At 41.4% G+C, this 25758-nt stretch overlaps 1 protein-coding gene across 1 annotated transcript in view; it reads right to left on the bottom strand.

The window, feature by feature from the left end:
• SUMF1 (sulfatase modifying factor 1) overlaps window positions 1–25758 on the bottom strand; it is a 106795-nt gene that overhangs the window by 28697 nt on the left and 52340 nt on the right. Inside the window, exon 7 of the mRNA XM_044253120.1 lies at window positions 22318–22431. Within this exon, the coding sequence (XP_044109055.1) occupies window positions 22318–22431 (114 nt within the window). The remainder of the gene's footprint in view (window positions 1–22317; window positions 22432–25758) is intronic.

Here is a 25758-nt window from a genome sequence, read left to right as displayed (position 1 = left end):
TACACCAGCAAATTTGACAATCTGGAAGAAATGGATGCGTTCCTAGAGATATATAAACTACCAAAACTGAACTGGGAAGAAATAGAAAACCTGAACAGACCCATAACCAGTAAGAAGACTGAAGCAGGCATCAAAAATCTCCCAAAAAACAAGAGCCCAGAGCCACACGGCTTCCCAGGGGAATTCTACCAAACATTTAAAGAAGAATTAATACCTCTTCTCCCGAAATTGTTTCAAAAAAACAGAAATGGAAGGAAACTTCCAAACTCATTTTATGAGGCCAGAATTACCTTGATCCCAAAACCAGACAAAGACCCCATCAAAAAGGAGAATTACAGACCAATATCCTTGATGAACAGGGATGCAAAAATTCTCACCAAAATACTAGCCAATAGGATCCAACAGTACATTAAAGGGCTTATTCACCATAACCAGGTGGGATTTATTCCTGGGCCACAAGGTTGGTTCAACATCCATAAATCAATCAATGTGATACACTACATTAATAAAAGAAAGAACAAGAACCATATGATACTCTCAATAGATGCTGAAAAAGCATTTGACAAAGTACAGCAAAGTACAGAAAAATGAAACTGGACCATTTCCTTACACCACACACAAAAATAGACTCAAAATGGATGAAGGACCTCAATGTGAGAAAGGAATCCATCAAAATCCTTGAGGAGAACACAGGCAGCAACCTCTTCGATCTCAGCCGCAGCAACATCTTCCTAGGAACATCGCCAAAGGCAAGGGAAGCAAGGGCAAAAATTAACTATTGGGATTTTATCAAGATCAAAAGCTTTTGCACAGCAAAGGAAACAGTTAAAAAAACCAAAAGACAACTGACAGAATGGGAGAAGATATTTGCAAACAACATATCAGATAAAGGACTAGTGTCCAAAATCTATAAAGAACTTAGCAAACTCGACACCCAAAGAACAAATAATCCAATCAAGAAATGGGCAGGGGGCATGAACAGACGTTTCTGCAAAGAAGACATCCAGATGGCCAAAAGACACATGAAAAAGTGCTCCATATCACTCGGCATCAGGGAAATACAAATCAAAACCACAATGAGATATCACCTCACACCAGTCAGAATGGCTAAAATCAACAAGTCAGGAAATGACAGATGCTGGCGAGGATGCAAAGAAAGGGGAACCCTCCTGCACTGTTGGTGGGAATGCAAGCTGGTGCAACCACTATGGAAAACAGCATGCAGGTTCCTCAAAATGTTGAAAATAGAACTGCCCTATGACCCAGCAATTGCACTACTGGGTATTTACCCTAAAGATACAAACATAGTGATCCGAAGGGGCACGTGCACCCGAATGTTTATAGCAGCAATGTCCACAATAGCCAAACTATGGAAAGAACCTAGATGTCCATCAAGAGATGAATGGATGAAGAAGAGGTGGTATATATACACAATGGAATACTATGCAGCCATCAAAAGAAATGAAATCTTGCCATTTGCGACAACATGGATGGAACTAGAGCGTATCATGCTTAGCAAAATAAGTCAAGTGGAGAAAGACAACTATCATATGATCTCCCTGATATGAGGAAGTGATGATGCAACATGGGGGCTTAAGTGGGTAGGAGAAGAATCAATGAAACAAGATGGGATTGGGAGGGAGACAAACCATAAGTGACTCTTAATCTCACAAAACAAACTGAGGGTTGCTGGGGGGAGGGGGGTTGGGAGAAGGGGGTTATGGACATTGGGGAGGGTATGTGCTTTGGTGAGTGCTGTGAAGTGTGTCAACCTGATGATTCACAGACCTGTACCCCTGGGAATAAAAATATATTATATGTTTATAAAAAAAAAGAAAGAAATGAAAAAACATTCCATGCTCATGAACTGGAAGAACAAATATTGTGAAAATGTCTAAGCCACCTAAAGCAATCTACACATTTAATGCAATCCCTATCAAAATCCCATCAATTTTTTTCAAAGAAATGGAACAAATAATCCTAAAATATATATGGAACCAGAAAAGACCCTGAATAGCCAGAGGAATGTTGAAAAAGAAAACCAAAGCTGGTGGCATCACAATTCCAGACTTCAAGCTCTATTACAAAGATATAATCATCAAGACAGTATAGTACTGGCACAAAAGCAGACACATCCATCAATGGAACAGAATACAGAGCCCAGAAATGGATCCTCAACTCTAAGGTCAACTAATCTTTCACAAAGCTGGAAAGAATGTCCAATGGAAAAAAGATAGTCTTTTCAAAAGATGGTACTGGGAAAATTGGACAGCCAAATGCAGAAGAATGAAACTGGACCATTCCTTACACCACACACAAAAATAGACTCAAAAATGGATGGAAGACCTCAATGGGAGACAGGAGCCCATCAAATCCTTGAAAAGAACACAGGCAGCACCTCTTTGACCTCAGGTGCAAGGGAAAGATGGGCAAAAATAACTACTGGGACTTTATCAAGATCAAAAGCTTTTGCAGAGAAAAGGTAACAGTCAACAAAACCAAAAGTCAACAAAAAACCAACAGCAGCCAACAAAACCAACAGAATGGGAGAAGATATTGGCAAATGACATATAAGATAAAGGGCTAATATCCATAACCTATAAAGAACTTACCAAACCCAACATCCAAAGAACAAATAATCCAATTAAGAAATGGGAAGAAGACATGAACAGACATTTCTGCAAGGAAGACATACAAATGGCCAACAGACATATGAAGAAGTGCTCAACATCACTCGGCATCAGGGAAATACAAATCAAAACCACAGTGAGATACCACCAAACACTGGTCAGAATGGCTAAAATTAACTAGTCAGGAAATGAGAAATTTGGTGAGGATGCAGAGAAAGGGGAACCCTCCTACACTGTTGGTGGGAATGCAAGCTGGTGCAGCCACTCTGGAAACAGTATGGAGTTTCCTCAAAATGTTGAAAATAGAGCTACCCTATGACCCAGGAATCGCACTACTGGGTGTTTACCCTAAGGATACAAATGTAGTGATCCAAAGGGGCACATGCACCCGCATGTTTATAGCAGCAATGTCCACAATAGCCAAGCTATGGAAAGTACCTAGATGTCCATCAACAGATGAATGGATAAAGAAGATGTGAGACACACACACACACACACACACACACACACCATGGGATATTATGCTGCCATCAAAAAACGAAATCCTGCCATTTGCAATGATGTGGATGGAACTAGAGGATATTATGCTAAGCGAAATTAGTCAATCAGAGAAAGACAATTATCATATGGTATCTCTGATATGAGGAATTTAATAGGGTGGGGGGTTGTGGGGGGTACAGAGGGAAAAAATGAAACAAGATGGGACTGGGGAGGGAAACAAACCATAAGAGAGTCTGAATCTCACAAAACAAACTGAGGGTTGTTATGGGATGGGAGGGAGGGAGGGGGTGGCCGGGGGATGGACAGTGGGGAGGGTATGTGCTATAGTGAGTGCTGTGAAGACTAATGATTCACAGACCTGTACTCCTGAAGCAAATAATACACTATATATTAATTTAAAAAAAGAAAGAAGATGGTAAGTAGGGAGTTCAATAGTTTCATTACTAAAAAACCACAGGCACCATAAAACTTAAGTGAGCCACAACATAGAAAGTGGATGTGTGAATATACAAGACTGGTTGCAGATGGTTTTTAAGAAAACGAAAGCCTATTCGTGGGGAACCTGGTGCTAAACCATTCATAGACGACCTGCGGCCGCCCCCTCACTCGTCCCGCAAGATAACATGACACCTGTGTGTTTCACATCATCCCTTTTCTCGAAGCCCTCAGTGACACCACTGTCTTTTTACACTTACTGTTCTTCCTGCATCTTCCCTCAGACAACTGCAAGATTTGCTTCAATGCTGCATTTAGTGTCTCCATCAGATGGCATGTAAGCAGACAGGCTGAAAGACCATGCCCTTCCTCCACCCACCATCACTACCTCTCCTCTCACCCCACATATCCCTTTCCTCCTAGCTGTGCTATAATAAAAAAATAAACATCGGGTCTTTGTCTCTGGTTCCCGGCAAATGGCTCCTAAAATCCTTGGAACGTCCCAAGTGATGACTGTCTTTCTTTTGTAAGATAATGAGATGTTTCATTAGGGACAAGGGTTGGGTGTGTAGTTACTTTCAAGATGGGGCCTGGCTGCCAGAAAGACCAACCCATTAGAGGGCTTGGAACTTTCAGGCCCACACGTGACCTGCAGGGAGGGTCTGGGGTCGGGGGACTGGACATTGGGTTCAATCACCATTGGCCAATAATTTGATCAATCATGCTTACTTAACTAAACATCTGTAAAAACCTCTGAATGACAGGGTTCAGAAAGCTACCAAGTTGAACAACTGGAGGTGCCAGAAGTTGGCATACATGGAAAGGGCATGAAAGCTTTGTACCACTCCACTTCCATACCTTTTCTCTATGCATCTCCTCTATTTGGCTATTCCTGATTTGTATCCTTTATAATTCACCAGTAACCATAAGCAAAGCACTTTCTTGAGTTCTTGAGTTGTTCTAGTAAATTCCCAAGCTGAAGAGGAGATCATGAGAACCTGCAAGTCTGTAGTCTGCTGGCAGAAGTGTGCCTACTGTAGTGAGCTCATCTGGAACTGGCATCTAAAATGAGAGCAGCCTTAAAAAAAATAAAATAAAATGAGAGCAGCCTTGTGGGATGGAGCCCTTGATCTGGAGTGTCTGACACTAACTCTGGAAATAAAAAGTGCTGGGCTTACTACAGATGACAAGCAGGAAGTATCAGTGAGAAAACTGCAGAAATCCCCCAGGATGAGCTGTGGCAGGAGGCATCACCAGGGAGCCACCACACAGGCGAGGAAGGCAGGAGAACGAGTGTCTAGTCGGGGTTCTGTCACTTTACTCTTGGCCTGTGTGTCCTCCCCTGTGAAATGCAGGTGCTACACTAGAAACCCTACAAAGTCCTTTTATCAGCACTATTCAGCACAAGATGGTGGATACATCCCCAGATCCTTCCACCTTAAAGTTTCTCCAACCCAAACCACTTTGCCTCCAGGGATCCTTTCTACTAATTCTTGCCAAGACGAGAGGTAAGCAACATAACTGTCTTTCAGATGCCTTATTCAAGGACCTGGACTTTTCTTTTTTTTAAATTATTTTATATAATTTTTATGTGAAATACACATAAAACTTACCATTTCATCCATTTTTAAGTACAAGTTGACCCTTTAACAACATGGTTTTAAACTGCATAAATCTACTCATAGGCAGATTTTTAAAAAAAAATAAATTCTCTATTCGCAGATGACATGATTCTTTATATGGAAAACTCAAAAGACTCCATCCCCAAACTACTAGAACTCATACAGCAATTCAGCAACGTGTCAGGATACAAAGTCAATGTGCAGAAATCAGTGGCTTTCTTATACACTAACAATGAAAATACAGAAAGGGAAATTAGAGAATGGATTCCATTGACTATAGCACCAAGAACCATAAGATACCTGGGAATAAACTTAACCAAAGAGGTAAAGGATCTGTACTTGAGGAACTACAGAACACTCATGAAAGAAATTGAAGAAGACACAAAAAGATGGAAGACCATTCCATGCTCTTGGATCGGAAGAATAAACATTGTTAAAATGTCTATACCGCCTAGAGCAATCTATACTTTTAATGCCATTCCGATCAAAATTCTACCAGTATTCTTCAAAGAGCTGGAGCAAATAATCCAAAAATTTGTATGGAATTAGAAGAGACCCTGAATCGCTAAGGAAACATCAAAAAACAAAAATAAAACTGGCGGCATCACATTACCTGATTTCAAGCTTTATTACAAAGCTGTGATCACCAAGACAGCATGGTACTGGCATAAAAACAGACACATAGACCAGTGGAACAGAGTAGAGAGCCCAGATATGGACCCTCAACTCTATGGTCAATTAATCTTCGACAAAACAGGAAAAAATATACAGTGGAAAAAAGACAGTCTCTTCAATAAATGGTGCTGGGAAAACTGGATAGCTATATGTAGAAGAATGAAACTCAACCATTCTCTTACACCGTACACAAAGATAAACTCAAAATGGATAAAGGACCTCAACGTGAGACAGGAATCCATCAGAATCCTAGAGGAGAACATAGGCAGTAATCTCTTCCATATCAGCCACAGCAACTTCTTTCAAGATATGTCTCCAAAGGCAAAGGAAACAAAAGCGAAAATAAACTTTTGGGACTTCATCAAAATCAAAAGCTTCTGCACAGCAAAGGAAACAGTTCAAAAAAACAAAGAGGCAACCCACAGAATGAGAGAAGGTATTTGCAAATGACAGTACAGACAAAAGGTTGATATCCAGGATCTATAATGAACTCCTCAAACTCAACACACACAAAACAGATAATCATATCAAAAAATGGGCAGAAGATATGAACAGACACTTCTCCAATGAAGACACACAAATGACTATCAGACACATGAAAAAATGTTCATCATCACTAGCCCTCAGGGAGATTCAAATTAAAACCACATTGAGATATCACCTTACACCAGTTAGAATGGCCAAAATTAACAATACAGGAAACAACATGTGTTGGAGGGGATGTAGAGAATGGGGAACCCTCTTACACTGTTGGTGGGAATGCAAGTTGGTGCAGCCTCTTTGGAGAACTGTGTGGAGATTCCTCAAGAAATTAAAAATAGAACTTTCCTATGACCCTGCAATTGCACTACTGGGTATTTACTCCAAAGACACAGATGTCGTGAAAAGAAGGGCCATATGTACCCCAATGTTTATAGCAGCAATGGCCACGGTCACCAAACTATGGAGAGAACCAAGATGCCCTTCAACAGACAAATGGATAAGGAAAATGTGGTCCATATACACTATGGAGTATTATGCCTCCATCAGAAAGGATGAATACCCAACTTTTGTAGCAACATGGACGGGACTGGAGGAGATTATGCTGAATGAAATAAGTCAAGCAGAGAGAGTCAATTATCATATGGTTTCACTTATTTGTGGAGCATAACAAATAGCATGGAGGACATGGGGAGTTAGAGATGAGAAGGGAGTTGGGGGAAATTGGAAGGGGAGGTGAACGATTAGAGGCTATGGACTCTGAAAAACAATCTGAGGGGTTTGAAGTGGCGGGGGGGTTGGAGGTTGGGGTACCAGGTGGTGGGTATTATAGAGGGCACAGATTGCATGGAGCACTGGGTGTGGTGAAAAAATAATGAATACTGTTATGCTGAAAGTAAATAAATTAATTAAATAATAATAATAATAAATACACTGTAGTCCTGTAAATGTCTTTTCTCTTTCTTAGTAACATTGTCTTTTCTCTAGCTTACTTTATTGTAAAAATACATTATACCATACACATAACATACAAAATGTGTGTTAATAGACTGACTAAGTTATCGGTAAGGCTTTCAGTCAGTAGCAGGCTAGCAACAGTTACCTTATGGAGGAGCCAGAAGTTATATGTGGATGTTTGATTATCCAGGGGGTCAGTGCCCCAAACCCTCTGCTGTTCAAGTGTCAACTACATACAGTTCGACGGCATTAAGTACAGTCAAATGCAACCATCACCACCATCAAAACCCGGCACTCTTTTCAGCAAGCAAAACTGAAACTCAACCCATTAAACACTAAGTCTCTGTTCTTCCTTGGCAACCACAAGTGCTAAATGCACAACAGCCATTCTTTCTGTCTCTATGAATCTGAATGTTCTATGAACCTCATTTAAGCAGATTCGTACAATATTTATCTTTTTGTGACTGGCTTATTTCACTTAGCACAATGTCTTCAAGGATTATCCGTGTGATAGCCTGTGTCAGCATTTTCTTCCTTTTTATTGCTGAATAATATTTCATCGCATGTTGTACCACATTTCCATCAACCATCCATCCATCAGTGGACACTTGAGTGGTTCCACCTTTTGGCTATGGTAAATAATGCTGCTGTGAAAATGGGTGTACAAATATCTCTTCAAGGCCGTGCTTTCAAAGTGGAACTGCTGGATTATATAGTTCTATTTTCAATATGTTGAGGAAACCTATGCTGGTTTTCACAGCAAGTCCCAGCAACAGTTGGAGCTGATTTCCAATTTTCCACATCTTTTCCACCCTTATCATTTTCTGTTTTTAAAAAACAGCAGCCATTCTAGTAGGTATGATGTGGCCAGGGGCCTTAATTCCTACAGCCACTCTATCCAACTTCCTGGCAGGAAGTTGGGGGTGGGGGGAGAAGAGCAGCAAGGTACTAGGAAAATGGTTAATACTCTGACCTATTAATGGTAGGTATTTATGAGCTGTTGAGGAGGCATGGACTACAGTAATTATGGAAATAAATGGTAGTTTTTAACACCATTGTCAAAGACCATGAAACATCTAGGATGAAAACCAGTCAATGTAAACATAGAAGAAGCAATTATTAAGAGAAAATAAGTAGCCCACTGAAACAATACAACAAAGAACCAACATTCTCATCCTCTGTTCTACGGAATATGCAGATGGTTCTTTAATTTCGTGGAGCTTAACATGCAATAGAACATTCAAGGTCTATCTAATGGATTAGTTCTAAAGTACACTTCACTCTAAATAATGCAGGGTTTACAGTGGTATCATCTTCAAGGAAAGTAGCTTCTGGGCCAACTAATATCACAGGGTACAGACTACATTTGCTGAAAGGTTTGCTCCACACTCAACCACTTTCATCTCTCATACTAATGGTATAAAACTGTTCAGCCCTACTTACAAAGTCAGATATGGCTCTAAACATTGCTTGAAGTGAGAAAATTAAAGAGTAGCCTTCCTAAGGATTTCATTTATCACCTTCTCTTACTCTCACACCTTCTGTGTTCTTCAGTGACAACTCATTAGCAAGTTACAAAGAGAGTATAAGCAATTAGCTTGTGCCAAATGGTATTTATAGGCAGACATTATTTTCAAAGAATACTTGAAGACTTCCATGATTTTATTTTCAACATCTAGAAAGTGGACCACTGGTAAGGCCCCAATTCTGTAAGTTCTGTTGCCTCATTAAAAGCAGTGTGTACTTCCTTTAGTGGGTATGAGCTAGATAGAAACTGTCCATGAAAAGAAGTGTTATTTATAACTGAATACTACCAGATGGCTTATCTCCTTATCACATTCCTAAAAAGGTCCAGAACAAATGTCTTCCATAGATCTAATTTCAGAGTAAGGTACCAGTTCATAGCTTGCTAACTGACTGTATTTAAATTGTCACTATACATGAAAAACACAGAGGTCATAATTAGATTTATCAAGTTCTTACTACATACCAGCCACTACATTAAAAATTTTTTTTGCATTATCTTACTAAAACCTCTCAGTAACTCCACAAGGGGTGCTCCTACTTCCTTATCAATGAAGAAGTTGAGTGAGAGTTTAAGTGACTTAATGTCACCAGCTGAGCTAGAAAAACAGGTCCAACCCGAAAAATGCATGCTTTCAACCATTATGTTATACTTCTTCCGTACATAGAATTTAGTACATACACATGTATACGTAATTAGGTAAGTTTGCTTGATTCCTTAACATCTGCAAGCTCCGTGAGGGCAAGGGAATTGTGTCTGTTGAATTCCCAGAATCCAACATATGAGTCTGGCACTGAGTGGGCTGCCAATAAGTTTTCCTGAATGAATAAAAGTATATACTTATATAGAAATCACACATGTGGATATGTATATGCCTATATTATAAATGTGTCTACATATCCACATGAAAAGAAATTCCCAGAATAACCTGGCAAAAAAGATGACTTAACTGTTCTATTTTTCTCTTCTCAATAACATGGTTTTATTTCCAGATCCTTAGGAAAAGAACAAATGAGTCACACGATAGCATAGGGAGTCAGGGAAGGTAAGGCTATAGAAATGGAAAACAACACTATATTACTTTTACAATTAATTAACAAGTCAAATGTTAGGTACAAAAGCTGATTTGCAGAATCAGTAATTTTTAAAAATAATTTAGCGGAAAGAACAGATTAGGAAGGTAAGGACATAAAGTTGATTTAAAATCTCAAGATGAAAGGAACGACAGGCATAATTCCCTGCCTCTCCTTTGCTTTTGGAAAAAGCCACTGCATGACACAGCAACTCACATCTCCTAAATTATCTTCCATATTTATAACACTTCCTGAAATTCCTGCTTTAATGTAGGCAGTCTGTGATAAAATACTATAAGGAAGTAAGTAGCTTTCATGTTTTGTTTCTCAAATAACATCTGGAGTCCAGTAAACACTATGTAAGTCTCGCGATCAGAAGACTTGGGATTTAATCCTGACTCTGAAAACCAAATTCAAAATCTGGGGCAAAGTCAACACCTCTCTCTATAAATTATCATAAGAAATGAGTCTTAAGACCACATGCCTCCTTTTGCACAAGCAGGAATATTTTGAGGATATGAGAAATAGAGGGAGAGAGACTGACAGAGAAAAAGCACTTTAAGGTCTTCAGGGGAAAAAAAAAACCCAAAACAGCCTAAAGATGTAAAGAAGCAGCACTTCGATTTGACTCCTCCCAAAAGCACTAGGGGGCAGCCTGTGGTAAAGTCAGGGTGATCACACCTGGATGCCAGGTCTGAGGCTTATCTCTTCTTTTGGAACCCAAATCACACTTTACACTAATAATCTAGAAAGCTAATATGGGAACGGGTTTGGGTCACTGTCTTCAAGTTGACAGAGACCCCACTTTTTCTTTCCAAACAGAATTCCACCTCTGACTGAGAAGTACCATGGGAAAAAGATTTATGAATATGGACAGTTGTGTGTAAAAAACTATAAAGACAAGAACTATTCTGCATTGGGGAAATACACATATGTTAAATTGGCTTTTGCTGACTGCCAAGCATGATGAGATAGAGGCCTTGACTGAAAATGTTGGATAAGTTAGGGGCTAAGACACTGGGGAGAGTATTGGGAGAGTCATTGTAAAACCAAAAAGAAAACTGTCCGGGGAAACCGAAAAGGGAACTGTCTGTATGCAGAAGATGGGTCGGAAGCTCGTAGAACAGAAGACAGAATGTCATGTGTGGTTGAGAAAGTTGAGTCCTGGAGAGAACATCTAAGCTTCTGGCTACCAATTCATAACCCAGAGCACACGGAGACAGGAGATTAAAACGTCTGCAGAGGACCCATTATGTAGGCCTACATCCACTAGAATTTCACCAAGTATCCCTCCTCTGGCCAGAAAAGCTGCTCAGACCTGGTCTTCCGGCTTTGGACCCAGATAAATAAGGGGGCATCTGCAAGCCCTACCACACTCCTTTCTTCCTGGCCCTTCCCAGGTAAATAGCCTTACACTAATAAGGACACATAAGTACACAGAGGCACATGGAAAGAATAAACAACCTTTGAGAGGAAACCAGAAACCTGGGCTTTGGTTCTGACTTCCCAAAAGTCAGTGGGGCAAAAACTTGCTATTACCACAGAAGAAAGGGACCATAATTAGGGATTTTGAAATTCAAACTCTCTATAGGCAAGAACTATGTTGTTTAGGCTGCCCCTAGCACATAGCACGTGCTCATTAAATGTTTATGAAATAAATGAAAGAAAAAGAACTTAATCTGGTCCAATGAAAAACAGGAAGAAGTGCTGAAAAGGAAAGGATTTTCAAAAAAGTAAATGTTCCAACTGAGAGGTACCTGGAAAATAAGAAGTGGCTCTAGAGTAATGACTACGTGGCAGGTGCAATGCTAACCGCTCTAATCTCTTTTTAATCCTCAGAACAACCCAGGGTCCTTAAATGTGATTGTTACTCCCATATTACAGATGAGGAAACAGAACTGAAGGATGCCATCCTCTTCCTGCAAAGCCCCCGTGCCATCAAGTGGCAGAACTAGGACGTAGACCGGTCTGGATCATTTTTAAACCAGTCTTCTTAACCACATTACTCCTGGCTGCTTCATCCATCATTGCCTCCTCTCCAGACACCGGAGCAGCCAGCACCAGACACCGGGGCAGCGGCCCCAATTTATTGTGCCCTAGGAATCGCTTGCTACATCCCTAGCAAAATGTATAGATGAAGCATAAGCCAGATAAGGGCGAGATGACTCACCTAAGGCCCCATGACATTTTCAAGTTCAATCTCAGATGGAAACCCAGGCTACTGACCTCTGCTTTCATCACGTAACAATGGATCTGCTATTCTGTGTAGCAGGAAGAGCCTGGCTGAGGACAGCAAATAATCACAGGAGCAAACTCTTCACTCTTTCATTTAACACTTCTGTTATAACCCTAATCCTTTATGCTGACCTTCTGCCATCCCAATCTTAGAGCACATGGCTTTTCCTTCCCAGGAGTGGCATACGCTGTGAAAAGATAGCTTATCAAAGCCCTTTTACTGAGCATACCAAGCTAAGAAAGACAATTTACAAGTCATTCTCCAAAGACCTTAGCTGGTTAGGTAAGAGAAATTCTTTAAACAGCTCTAATACTCCCGTAAGGATGGGGAAAATACACTTCAGCAAAACTAAAAGATAAGCACACGTGCACACAGGTGCATACCTACACACACACGCACGCATGCGCACACACACACACATGCCTCACTATTTTTACTTTTACTCTGAGCTTGCAGAGGGCATGGTGCTTCAGGACTGAGGGGCAAGTGCAGGGCAGCTGAGACTCACGGTCCCAATGGCTGGCCACTAACTTCAAGAAAATGGAAGCAGTAAAGAAAGAAGAAACAAAACTTCTCTGCTTACCATGAGTTTCTCAAAGGGCTGTGCCCTGCCTTTCTTACATTTGGATGTTGAGGACCTAGCATGGTGACTTCACCGACTTACTGTCATTCTCCTCCAAGGGCACCTCCTCAGAGAAGCCCTCCCAGTTCCAGTCAGCAGGGAAAAGTCTCCCACTTCTACCAGATAAGCAACAATTCTTACCACAGCGCCTCTTGATGGATCTGGTCCCTACCCAATCCATCTCACACATCTTTGCATCCCCGAAACAGCCCTGGAGCATGGGAAGTGCTCAGTAAATATGGGCTGGGCCCCTGTTCACAGTGTTATCAATGACAAAAACAAGGCCAAATCTGCTGATTATAAGCTAGAAGGGAAAGCTACTATCATAAATGATAGTGCTGACAGACAGTGATTTCTTTAGGCTGTCTCTCAAGGTTGAATCCCATAAAAAATTGAACTTGATGGAAAGAGCAGATAGGCTTTGCATGAAGTTTCAAAACATAGCTATAAACATAGAGAAAATTCAAAAAATTTTTCCTTCAAACAATTTTAAAGAAAGTTACATAAAAAACAGCTATATGGCAACAGTATCTTGGGAGACGTGGCCTAAAATCATTATACACGGAGGAAAAGGGGGAGGTTTTATTTGGCTACAAGCTTTCTAGGGGCCAAAAGTGAGACACTACTCTTCCCATTGCTAACGCACTGCTCATAATAAGAGTAGTAGGGCTCTTGAAAATAGTGCTCGAGTACTAATAATGATTAAAACTGAAGCTGCCACATATTATATGCTTGCTTTTTGCAAATATTGTGCTGGGCGATACAAACATTCTTTCTGTCCCTCACAATTCTCTGAGGTAAGATTCATTATCCTCACTTAAGAAGCAAACTGAGTCCCAGAGTAGTGAAGGAACTCGCCCAGTGACATACAATGGTAAGCCAAAATTATAGCAACAAAATTCAAACCCAGTGCAATTGGATTCCGCAGGCTCACCTCTTACTGCTGACACAATCTGAGATCTGATGAGAGAGAATGAGGAAAAAGGACTGCCCCAGTGTGATTGGCACAGATCAGAAACACCCAGAATGCTAAGTATGGTTCTAGGTGCCCATTTAGAAAAAGGGACCTGTACTGCACTCCCCAACTCATGTTCTTCAGAGGAATGTAATCCGGGTTGCCTTGGATTGGAAACCAAGTTATTCAAGGTGCACCTGAAGGTTGGGGATGGTTATCTAGAAAGAGAAAGATGAAGGGGCACAGGCTGTGACTAGCTTCAGGGATCGGGAAAGCTTTCATGTACGAAACAGAGAGAAAATGTGTTCTGTGTTCTCACCAAGTGCAGGATGAGATGAAGCTGCAGGAGAGAAAACTTTGGTTGGCCAGAGGAACCTGCCAACAGTGAGAACATCTGAGAACACGACAAGTTGCTACAGGCGCTGGAGAGGCTGCAGGACCACAGCCCTCAGGGGTAGCAAAGAAGGGATTCCTGCAGAGGTAGAGGCTGGAGGTGTTCACTTCCCACCTTTCAGATCCACTGATCCTCCACACTGAGAGAGGAGGTCATGATACATCTGAGTGTCCTGCTCTATTTTTCAGGAAGAGTCAAGAGTAACATGAAGCTATAAAGGTAATTTTATTGTAAAGCAGAAACAGTGTTTTTACGATCTTCCAAATAGCAACTAGAATTAGCATTCACTCTTTTCAAGCAAAAAGCAAGTGTTGAGATAATGTGTTTGAAAGTGTAGTTATAGGATCTAAATATCTCAGCCATATACATTCAAGCTTATTTCTCTTCCTCAGCAGTTTTGTGGCTGTCACTGGATGATCAACCTTGCTCCAGAGCCACAAAGAAAAGTGGCAGTGGATAAACATGAGTTTTTCCTCCAGAATTATTTCCATCTTCTACTTGGGAGAAAAAGATAAAATTCTTCTCCTAAACATAGTCCCAAGATGGTGATATTTTGATCACCTTGCTTTCCGCCTTGGCACATACAGTGTAAACCATATCAATTTATCATCAAATTTAACTCAACTTCATTAACACTTAAATGCTTTTTCCATATTTAATACTAGTTACTTCTCCTTCAAACTGATTAACTCGTGTCCCTGAAACATCCTCACTAGGAGCATGTGAATGAGGTCCTTAGAGCAGGTAAGAATCCTCAGTTAGGTAACCCCCGCACAAGCTGGTAGTCTGGTGACTGCCTGATGCACTGATTAGCCTGCTGTGGGGGCGGTCGCTGGGGGTGGCAGGCTCAACTAAGAACGATGACGTGCTACTAACTGGATTTTTGCCAGGCTGAAACAAGGACAGTCACATGCCATTGGCACAGAAAGACTATGAGACAGGCTAAGCAGGGGTCTAACATTTTTGCTACACCAAATTCATTCATTCATGCAGTGGCGGAGGCCAGAGGAGGGGTTACTGGGAAAAGGAGCAATCAAGTGTGGAAATTAGAAGATGGACCAGGGGCGCCTGCATGGCTCAGTGTGTTAAGCCTCTGCCTTTGGCTCAGGTCATGGTCTCGGGGTCCTGGGATCAAGCCCCGCATCAGGCTCTCTGCTCAGCAGGGAGCCTGTTCCCTCCTCTCTCTCTGCCTGCCTCTCTGCCTACTTGTGATCTTTCTCTCTCTGTCAAATAAATTTAAAAAAAAAAATCTTAAAAAAAAAAAAAAAAAAGGAGATGGACCAAAGCCGTGTAAGTCCAAGTCTCCGTCCCAGTCTTCAGGGCCATCATCCAATGGAGAAGGAATGTGTGAGCAAGACTGATGAGTTTGGCACCCGCCAGCAGGCTGTCCATACAGATCTCAGGTCAGCGCAAAAGCATGTGCCATGTGTGATAGGCACAGCTCAGAGCGTCATTCAAAACCAGCCGAGCAGGGGCACCGGGGTAGCTCAGTTGTTAAGTGTCTGCCTTCGGCTCAAGTCCTGACCCCAGGGACTTGGGATGGAGCCCCGCTTCGGACTCTCTGCTCTGCGGAATGCGTGCTTCTCCCTCTCCCACTCCCCCTGCTTGTGTTCCCTCTCTTGTTATGTCTCTGTCAAATAAATAAATAAAATCTTAAAAAAACAAAAAACAAAAAACAAAACCCCAGCAGAGTATAAACTCTGCAGACAAGGAGGGCTTACAGCCTTCCTGGGCAATTCTATATAGTGACAAAGCAGCCTTGCAAAACAGGACACATTTACAAAACTGTCTAGAGCAATACAATCTAACTGAACAACCAATTCCACACTGACAAAAACAAGACAAAACTCAATCTCCAGCTAATAGAATTTGGCAAGCAGTCAGGATTTATACAAAGAAGGAACTTTTTGGAAAACTTCATTCCCACGGGACTTGAATGAACCATGAAGCACTAGCAAGTTTTTCATTGTAAGGATGACTATGGGATATGCCAACAAAAAGTATGGATAGGAGGAATATCAAGCGCTCATTATTTATAAATATCACTTTCTTCTCTTCTACTTCCCAAAGCAACATTCCTCATCAATTCTGCTTCACAGGACCATATAATAGCCGAATTAGGTAGCCAAAACATAACTTAAACAAAAATAATAAGCAACAGTACTTTAAAGGTATAAAATATTCAAGTGCAACATCATCAAATTTAATTTCACAAATAAAATTACTACCAATTTGTATTTTAGGAAAGGTAAGATATTCTAGGTTTAGAGAGATTCCTTCAATATTAAGTGGCAAAGCTATAATCCAAGTTACTTCAACTAATTCCGAGACCAGAGCTCTTTCCCTCAGAAAGAAAGCTGCCCAAATGAAACCATCTACCTTAGAGTTTGAGTGGGAAAGATCATGTCATCCTTTCCCATTCCCAGTTCCATTCCCAGTAAGCAAGTCAGCATGGTATGTGGGTAGTGTGAGTGAGTATGCAGGGGTTGGAAGCTAGGGTGCTACAGAAGCTCTACACATTCTTTTACTGAAAACACTAGATACTGCCACAGATTAATAGGGAATTTGGTGTGAGGTAACTGCAGAGAAAAAAAAAAAACGAGTTTTTTTTTTAAATTTGTTTAAAAGAAATGGTAGCAACAAAGGTCACATTTGGGACTGTGTCTGTGTGGAAAAGAGTGACGCCATCTTAAGAAGCTGCAGAAGATACACACACACACACACACACACACACACACACGCATATATCTTACCCATAACCTCCTACCAGCTAAGACGAAACCAACCCACACTTCATATGGTCAAATACCTGTCAGCCTCTCTCGGGACTGTGTGTACAAAGCACACAAGATGTTTCTACTACCTGCTTTTGCTATAAATAACTGCCCAATAAAATAAGCACCAATGATTAACTTTTGCTCCCTGAAGTCACTGAAAAAGAAAAAGATATTCCCTGACTAGCCTTTGCATACAGAGCCCTGACGTTTCTTAATCTCCCCAAAGAAGCTTTAAAATGACTTGCCATTATGAGTTAGTCTTGGAGCTAACATACTATGCATGAGACTGAAGAGGTCAGTTCTTGGGTCAAAATGTCTTAATGATTGCCTGGATATTTTGGTTCGAAACTCTCCCTAAAAATCTCTTGTTTCCAACTAGCCTTTGCTTTTGAAATACCTGAAACACGGATAGTGGTCAAACTCCCTCAATTCTAGGTATCTGAACTGGCTTTGTTCCAGGACCAGCTATTATGCACCACCTTCTTTGCCCAGCACTGGTGACACACAGGCCATTACGGAAAGAGGGCAAGTAAGCGAAGACCTCAGTGAGAAGCAGGAGTTTTAACTAAACCAGATGAGGACTACTGCAGCTGTGAGGAAGTACAGGGCTCACATTCCAGAGCAAAGGGAAGCCCAGAGGTGAGCCCTTCCTACCCTAACTTCGTTTCACGTAGGGGTCTGTTGATTCACAGCAGCAGCAGCTCTAAGGCTGAGAAGCTGAGCAGAACTTTTTTTTTCCCCTAAAATCGGCCCCCAAATTATCCACACCTCTAACCAATTTGGCTACAAAGTCAGAGTTTCTGGCACCCCCTCCTCAGTTTTGGCAAATTGCTAGGATGGACTGCAGATCTTAGGAAAGCACTTTATTTACATTTACTGGTTTATTACAAAGATACAACTTGTGAATAGCCATAGGGAAGAGATTCAGGGGGCCAGGAACGGGGAAAGGGCACGGAGCTCCCTCGCCCTCTCTGGAGGCAACGTCCTTCCAGCACCTCATAGTGGTCACCAATCTGGAAGCTCTCTGACTTTTGTTCAATAGTTTTTACAGAGCTCCCTCTCCAGCCCACTCCACCCTCCCAGAGGTCAGTGCGAGGGGCTGAAAGTTCCCAGTCCCCAATCACTGGCTCTTTTAGATGATGGGTCCATCATGAGGCCATCTAGGGGCCCCCTCTAAGCTCCAGTAGCATAAACTCAGGTGTGATGAACAGGGCCCATTATGACTGGCAACGTCGGTCCTATCGGGAAATTCCAGCATTTTTGTTCTTCCTTGTCAGGAACTGGGACAAAGTCCAAAAATATTTTTGTATTATACTGCAGTATTAAAATATTTGAAGTGGGTTTTCAAGGGGACACAAACAAGGTACTGTATAATTTTATTGGGGGCATCTAGTCAGGGAAAGACTCAAGACAGGAAGCCGTGGCATCCTAAAACAGGACAGGTGTTCACTGTGTAGAGGAAATGACAGGGAACCAGAGACTGGCAATGGCCCAGCACAGGACCTTGGAGGACCAGCTCATAAGGACCACTACAGGAGCTCTGACTGGTTTCCCTGATTCCTCTGTGGCCCGATCCTCCATCCAAAAGTCAGGAATTGTTTAGAAACGTACACTAAATCTTAACACCAGTTTGCTTTCAATTCTCCAAGGACTTTCTGTCCCACATTAAATAAAACCCAAACCCTTTGCCCCAGTCCACAGGGCCCAGCTTGATCAGGCCCTGCCTACTCCTCTGTCCCAAAGTAACAACATTCTCCCTCCTTTGGAAGCCCCATTCTAGCCTGATCAGCTCTGGGGCAATTCCCAATATACCCGCACTCCTTTCCACCTGGATGGCTAATTTTACGTGGACTTGAGCAACCACAGGCTGGGTACCCAGTTTAAACTTTATTTCTGGATGTGGCTGGGAGGGTGTTTCCAGGTAAGATGAGCCTTTAAAACGGTGAACTCAGTAGACTGTACTTCCTCATGGCGGGGTGGGGGAGGGGGGGCGCATCATCCACAATTTGCTAAGGGCCTGAATAGAAACAAAGGTGGAGGAAAGAGGTATTCACCCCTTTTTTGTTTCCTGCCTGCCTGTTGAGCAGTGACATCTCATCTTACCTTCTCCTGCCCTCAGACTGCGGTTTACACCATTGGTTCTCAGGTCTTCAGACTCAGAATGAATTCTAATGCCTGCTTTCTTGGGTCTCCAGCTTGCTGATGGCAGACTGTGGGACTTCTCAGCCTCCATAATCACATGAGCCAATTCCTCATAATAAAGCTTCTCTACATAAATAAATATACACATACAGACACACACCCATCTCTGACTGGTTCTGTTTCTCAGGAGAACACTGATACACTCTCCCAGCAAAGTCGTGCCTATGGATCCCCTTGTGGGCAGCAGAGGGTCTCGTCCATGGTGCTAAGAAGTTTGGAGGCAGAGTGATGAAGTGATTGACAGCACAGGTTCTGAGGTCAGATTGCCTTGGTTTGCGCTCTCGCTGCTCTTATTAGCTGTGTGAAGTTATTTAACTCCTCTGTGCCTTGCTTTCCTCATTTGTGTGATGGAAGGACTAAATAAAAATAAAAATTTGTCGGATGGAAGGACTAAAAAAAAAAAAAAAACTCCATCTATGGAGTTATTGAAAGAATGGGTTAGTTCTTACAAAGCTTTCAGTATCTGGCACACAGAATAGACGTTGTGACACTTCTCATTTTCCTACAGGTGAAGGTGGAAGGCTTGAAGGTATTAACCTTAAAAATAAAAACTGCTAGGTGCTTTACAAGCAGAAATGGGTTTGTTTAGAAATATAAGGACTGCACTTGGGGAACAAACAAGCCCCGGCAAAACCATAGGCAGGTCTATAAGGAGAACTTTCAATAGACTCATGGCCTAAGGAAATAAAAAACAGGATTTCAGAGCCCTTCAAGGAAGAAGAGCCATAGTAAAACCCCTGTCTTTGGGGATCCTGAAGAACCCCTTATAGGGGCTGAAGTTCAGTTCAAAACATCTCAATTCCTGACTGGAGTAAGTTCATCAGAAATAGAAGCTTCCAGAGGCAATGGTGGATCCTCTCTAGAAAAAGATCACACTATCCAGACCCCCTATCAGGGTCTACATCTATAGTCTTTCACATACACTGTGTGGTACTCATTCAAACACAGCCAGGCATGTGAGGAAACAAGATGTGAGCCCAAACCATACCAGTTATCAGATGCAGCTTTAACATACAATGACTAAAACCACAGTGAGATAGTGCTATCCCTTGACCAGAAGAGCTTAAATTAAAGATATTAACAATCCCCAGTGTGAACTGGGAGAATAGTTTCTGTTCTTATTTTCTGGTTAAGAGAAATACAGTAAATACAGTAAACTGTTATCATATGTGAAATCTAAATGGTAGGTATCTATTATACTATTTTCTGTACTTTTCTGAATTTTTGTTAAATTTTATAATTCAATGTTTAAAGAAATAGAAGGTATGGCTCAAAAGAGATCAGCAAGGATTGCATTATGTTGGCCTTTAGAAGCTGTGTTCAGAGTCTGTACTTTCTTTTTTAGACACCAAGAAGCCACTGAAGGGTTTTAAACAGGGGAGTGGCCGCGTAAGACTTGTTCTCTGTAGAGGTCATCGTGGCTGCACAAGGCAGAGAGAGGGAAGAGAGGGCCCAGCTGGGAGGCTGGCGCCGTCCTGTGGATGGGAGATGCCAGTGGCACGGGAAATGAAGGTAGTTGTAAAGATTTGAACGATGGAGTCTGAGTTTTCTAGGAAGTTGGGATTTAGTTCTCCAAACAGATGAATTTTATCCCAGTCAAATCAGGAAGCAAACGAGGCCAGTGTGACACAGAGAAATCTAAAATGAGAACAATTTATAGAGCAAGGACAACATCTAAGATAGAGCCTGGGACTGGGGGAAAAGGAGAAAAATGTGAATTTTTCTGTAAATCCTTAGAAGAAACACAAGCAGTTCTAAGACGGAAAGCTAATAAACACTCAGCTCGACAACAGATGGTCAGATAGATACATTCACAACTTGCCAGAATTCTGAAGCCTTGTGCACCCCCTTCCAAACATGCAGATGCTTTTATGTGATGGGGGGAAAAGAAAATTCTATTTCTGATTCTGATAGCAAATGCCAAGTCACATCTTGCCAATAGAGAATGGCATCTCCAACCACAAGCCTACCGAGTACTTCACAACCTTATTATCATTTTGGAGAGAAAAGAGTCTCTGACCGCTACTTCTACCAGCCCTGCCAGAAAGTACAAGGGAAGTAGGGGGTGGGGGTGGGGATGAATGACAGTTTCTGAAGAACTCAGCTTTTTCATCTACACCCAAGAAACTTGGGTTTATGTCTCCAGATTATTCATGAGCAGACCACGTGTTATTCTGTGAGGGAAAATCAAGCATATCAAACAAATGTATCCTCATATTCTGAAAAGTGGCCTGAGGCACAGAGTCTGACAAGTTCTTCAATTACTGGAACTGCTTAACCCTCCACTGAGGAGAGATCAAAGAATTAATTTTCTTTATCATGACTCTTTGTGCCTTTTCCAAAGGTTAAAGATTAAAATTGAGCATATTAAATTCCCAATCTAGCTAGTTTGGGTATAAATATATATTCTTGGGTCTGACTTATGAATGTCTAGTTTTTTAGAGATGGGATTCTTAAATGGTTCTTTCCTCCTAATCTGTTCACCCAACAAAAAATATTCAGACACATTTTTTTAAAGGAAGTACTTCCCACCTACATGCTCATGTAGTGTCTCAATTTTTATATACTCTGCTGGGAGAGCTTGCTTTTAGGGGCAGAGTATAATACTAGTTGTATTCAACATTCTTCCTGTACCAGAGTAAGTAAGACTTAGATAAACATGATTGTCTTAATTCCCAAGGCATATGATGCATTGAACTGACATACTGCAGAGTTCAGGAAATAATCACCAAATGACTCAACTTCCTGACTCAACGTTCACCAGAAAATACCCTTATTTCATTTTCACTAAATGATACCCCTGAATCAAAATTTCAGCCAATCAAAATTCAGCCAATCAAAATTCAGGCAATTAGTTGCATGATAAATACTATCTAGCAGATCTCACTGGTTATTACTAAAAACATTAATGAATTTTGCAGAGTTATTTAAATATCTCATTCCAATCAAATTTATAAGACTAAATATAATTTCTGAAGTTATAGGCAGATTCCCTCAAATTATCACCATTGCAATCCAGCAGCATATAAAATGGCTCACAGACATTCCTTCACAGTGCTTTAAGATTGAAATACCTAATATATATTACTTAAAATATCTCTTTGGGGGGAATTCCAAGATGAATTTCAACAGCACACAAATACTCCTGAGAAAACACATGAAATTCTTGCCACAGACTGCTTAGGGGATGGATGTAACCTTCTCACAATACATAGTCTGAGAATGATACTCACTGGGTTAAGCGTTTTTTCAACAGAATGGTGAACGGTCCACCAGTCTGAAGTCCATTCCCACGCGTTCCCTACTATATTGTATAAGCCATAACCATTGGGAGGAAAGGCGTCAACCTAAAAATTAAAAAAAAAGGGAAAATGCTGTCAAACTACTCACCTTGTTTCGAAAAGATCTTTGCTGCAGATATGCACTAAAAGAATTAAAACTTCAAAGTAGGAATATTAATTTTCATCCTGATATAGTCAAAATGCAATTTGGCCAATGTAAAAACCAAGAAAGAGACATTTTATGGCTTTGAGTTCTTAAGGGGAGCTTAGAAACCTAAGGAGAGACTGTATTATTGGTAGAAGAGCCAATAAAACTATTCCTAATATAGAGACTAATAATGACCCTAAGTTGAATCTGCAATTAATGGGGGACAGGGTAGATGATATTTCAACTCTCAAAAGCATTATAGAAACATCACATTAGACCCAGTATAAATCTTGTCCTCAGAGCTAAGGTGTGTGGGCACAGTGTCTTCCAGCACTCAAAGCCGCAAAGCACTTCTGTCCTCTCCACCAGCCCCTTCCACCTATCTTATCTTTAAGTACCAGGTTTTATCATCAAAACACTGAGGGGACTTGTTTTTCTAAGGAAAATGTGAATTCATTATCAAGCATATTTGTAAGAGAATGTTTGCAGTCAGTCTCCGGAATCTGGAAGTATGAGGCCAACTGTACGGGTTCCTCAGCAAGCAATTATATCACATTTCAAAGGCAGGTCAGACAGTCTGTCACATAATATTGTCACAGACACAGAACCAAAGTATAAAGCTTTTTCAGAAGGAGGGAGGGAAGAGGAAAAAAAAAAACAAAACAAAACTATGAGCAACAATAAGTACAATTATGCTATCGTGTATATTCAACTTAAAATTTTTTCCCAACATTTTTCTAATGGCAATTTCAAACATAAAGAAAATTTTCATTAAAAAATATCAAGTTACCTAAAAATCTTTTTTTTTAAGATTTTTATTTATTTATTGGAGAGAGAGAGAACATAAGCAAGGAGAGAGGCAGAGGGAGAGGGAGAAGCAGACATCCTGCTGAGCAAGGGAGGGCTACACAGGCCTGGATCGCAGAACCAGAGGGAGATCAAGACCAGAGCAGAAGGCAGACGCTTAACCCACTGAGCCACCCAGGGGCCCCTTAAAAATCTTTTTTATAAAAAATAAGATATAAAAATAAAAATATTTTTGTAAATCCATGTTTCTCCCCTACTAATAAAGTACTAAAGAAATGAATAAACTAAAATTCACTTTTATTTGGCTTTGGAAGGTTTCAGGCCGACATATGAATATGGAAGCATACTTGGGCAATTCATAGCACTTCAAAATTATGAGGCTACTCCTTAAGAGAACTTCGTCTGGATGAGCTGGAACACTAGACAATGTTACCACGCTGCTTCATACTCAGGATTCATTAAGGAAACAGCAGCTCATTCACTGCTTTATTCAGTAAGTCCATGCATGTCAACTGAAGGCAGGATGGGTTCAATGATGTAAGACATCAAAGAGCTGAGAGAGAAAAAAGAATATGCCCAAAACAAAAAATCCAATTCTGTAAGACTCTGTGCTGAGTAGGGAAGTTGGAGGGGGAAGCCTCAGAAATTCCCAAGAGGGACAGGATTTCTAGCTGCAGAGATTTCTGGTTGTACTCCCTCTACAAAGGTGGAGAGGTGTCTTTTTAGAACCAAGGTCAGAGTTCCAAATTCAGAGAGACCGTAAAGGCAGAGAGACCACCGGCATGAGCTGTTCTTTCAAGAATCTGGAGATGATGAGAGAGAGCAAGGTGGGACAAGAGCTGGAAGGAACAGAAAGAAAAGGAAGAGATTCATTTGTTTCGGGGGAGAGAAGCAAAGGAGTCAGGGGCACAAGAGCAACTGAAAAAGGAAACAAACATTCTGGAGGAAGGAATCGTTTCTCAGGCTCAGAGAACACATGGGTGGAGGGGCTCTCCAGTCCATCTGGCTGAGATCCTTTCTACATGCCCACACTTGGCAGCTACTGAACAAGGAACTTGACTGACCCCGCTGGTGCTGTTACACCATGAAGGTAAGGAAATAATAATATCTGCCCGAAGGTCTGGGGTCTTCTTCCCCCTTTAAATAATCTGAAGTTTAAGTGAGGCAATACCCCAAAATCACCATCTGTGAGTATGCTATTAGGGAGGAAAAAAACCCTTATAACTGCTCATTGTTAAATTAACTGCACTAATCAAAGCTTCCAGGAACCTCAAAAGAAAACAAATGTGTATGAGAAATACTTCAAACCCACTTATTTTCAAGTGAATGAACTGATATGCATTATAACCGAAACACACTAATGGTTGTGTAACAGCAGCCTAGTGAAATCAAAATCCAATTCTACATATTCACGGTGGTCAGAACAGTGTTGTATTCAGTTCAGACCAGAAGTAATGACACCCATCAAATACAGGCGAGGGGGCCGTTTCACCACAGCCCATCTCATCACTGAAAATAAACTCCTTCCCTCAACAGACCAGAGCTCGTGGACACAAGAGCAGCCAAGGTGGACGTTGAGATAATTCACTTGGAATTTTAGTCCCATTTTGTTGAGTCCCATTTTGAAGATACGGATCTTGTTATGTCTCGTTCCAAGCACAGGTGGAAGTCGCCTCTCTGTGGGCTGCTGTTTCTTTCTCCCCAGGTCATGTTTCTCCAATTACTTCTTGAAGGGTCCCTGGTAACTGTTCTAATTTTGTTTTGGGAACTTCCATGGCAGCTTCTTCAGGTGAGTTCTGCTGAATATATCCCAATATATAGACATTTGCTGCACTCCCAGTTAAATGTTCCATCACTAAACATCTGTAAAGTGTCCTTATTTCACAGGAATTTTGTGCTTTCTGAAAAGGGGCCCTGACTTAAGGATAAATGATTATTTTCCTTGGAGGCTCAAGTGCTTAAATAGGATATGAAATTCTAGAGCAGTAAGCACTGTAAACTATCCATAACTGTCCAATGCACCCTTCTCATGGCCCTTTATTAAAACTGACAGGCGCTTGTATAATTTGGCCCATCAAAGCCTGTGCCTTAGGATTCAAGGCTTGTGGTAGTGGCCCTCCTTCTGACAGCCTAGCATCCAGGAAGGGAATCCAGGCTGCTGAGGCCCCTGTCGCACCAGCCTCTCTCTCTCTTTTTTTTTTTTTTTTTTAAGATTTTATTTATTTCTTTGGCAGAGACAGATCATAAGTAGGCAGAGAGGCAGGCAGAGAGAGAGGAGGAAGCAGGCTCCCTGCAGAGCAGAGAGCCCAATGCGGGGCTCGATCCCAGGTCCCTGGGATCATGACCTGAGCCGAAGGCAGAGGCTTAATCCACTGAGCCACCCAGGTGCCCCTGCACCAGCCTCTCTTGTGTGCTCACTGCCAAAGAAGGCCGGCAGT

The sequence above is a fragment of the Neovison vison genome, chromosome 6, assembly GCF_020171115.1.
Source record: "Neovison vison isolate M4711 chromosome 6, ASM_NN_V1, whole genome shotgun sequence".
Classification (NCBI taxonomy): domain Eukaryota; kingdom Metazoa; phylum Chordata; class Mammalia; order Carnivora; family Mustelidae; genus Neogale; species Neogale vison.
This window is presented reverse-complemented; position numbering and strand designations above follow the sequence as displayed.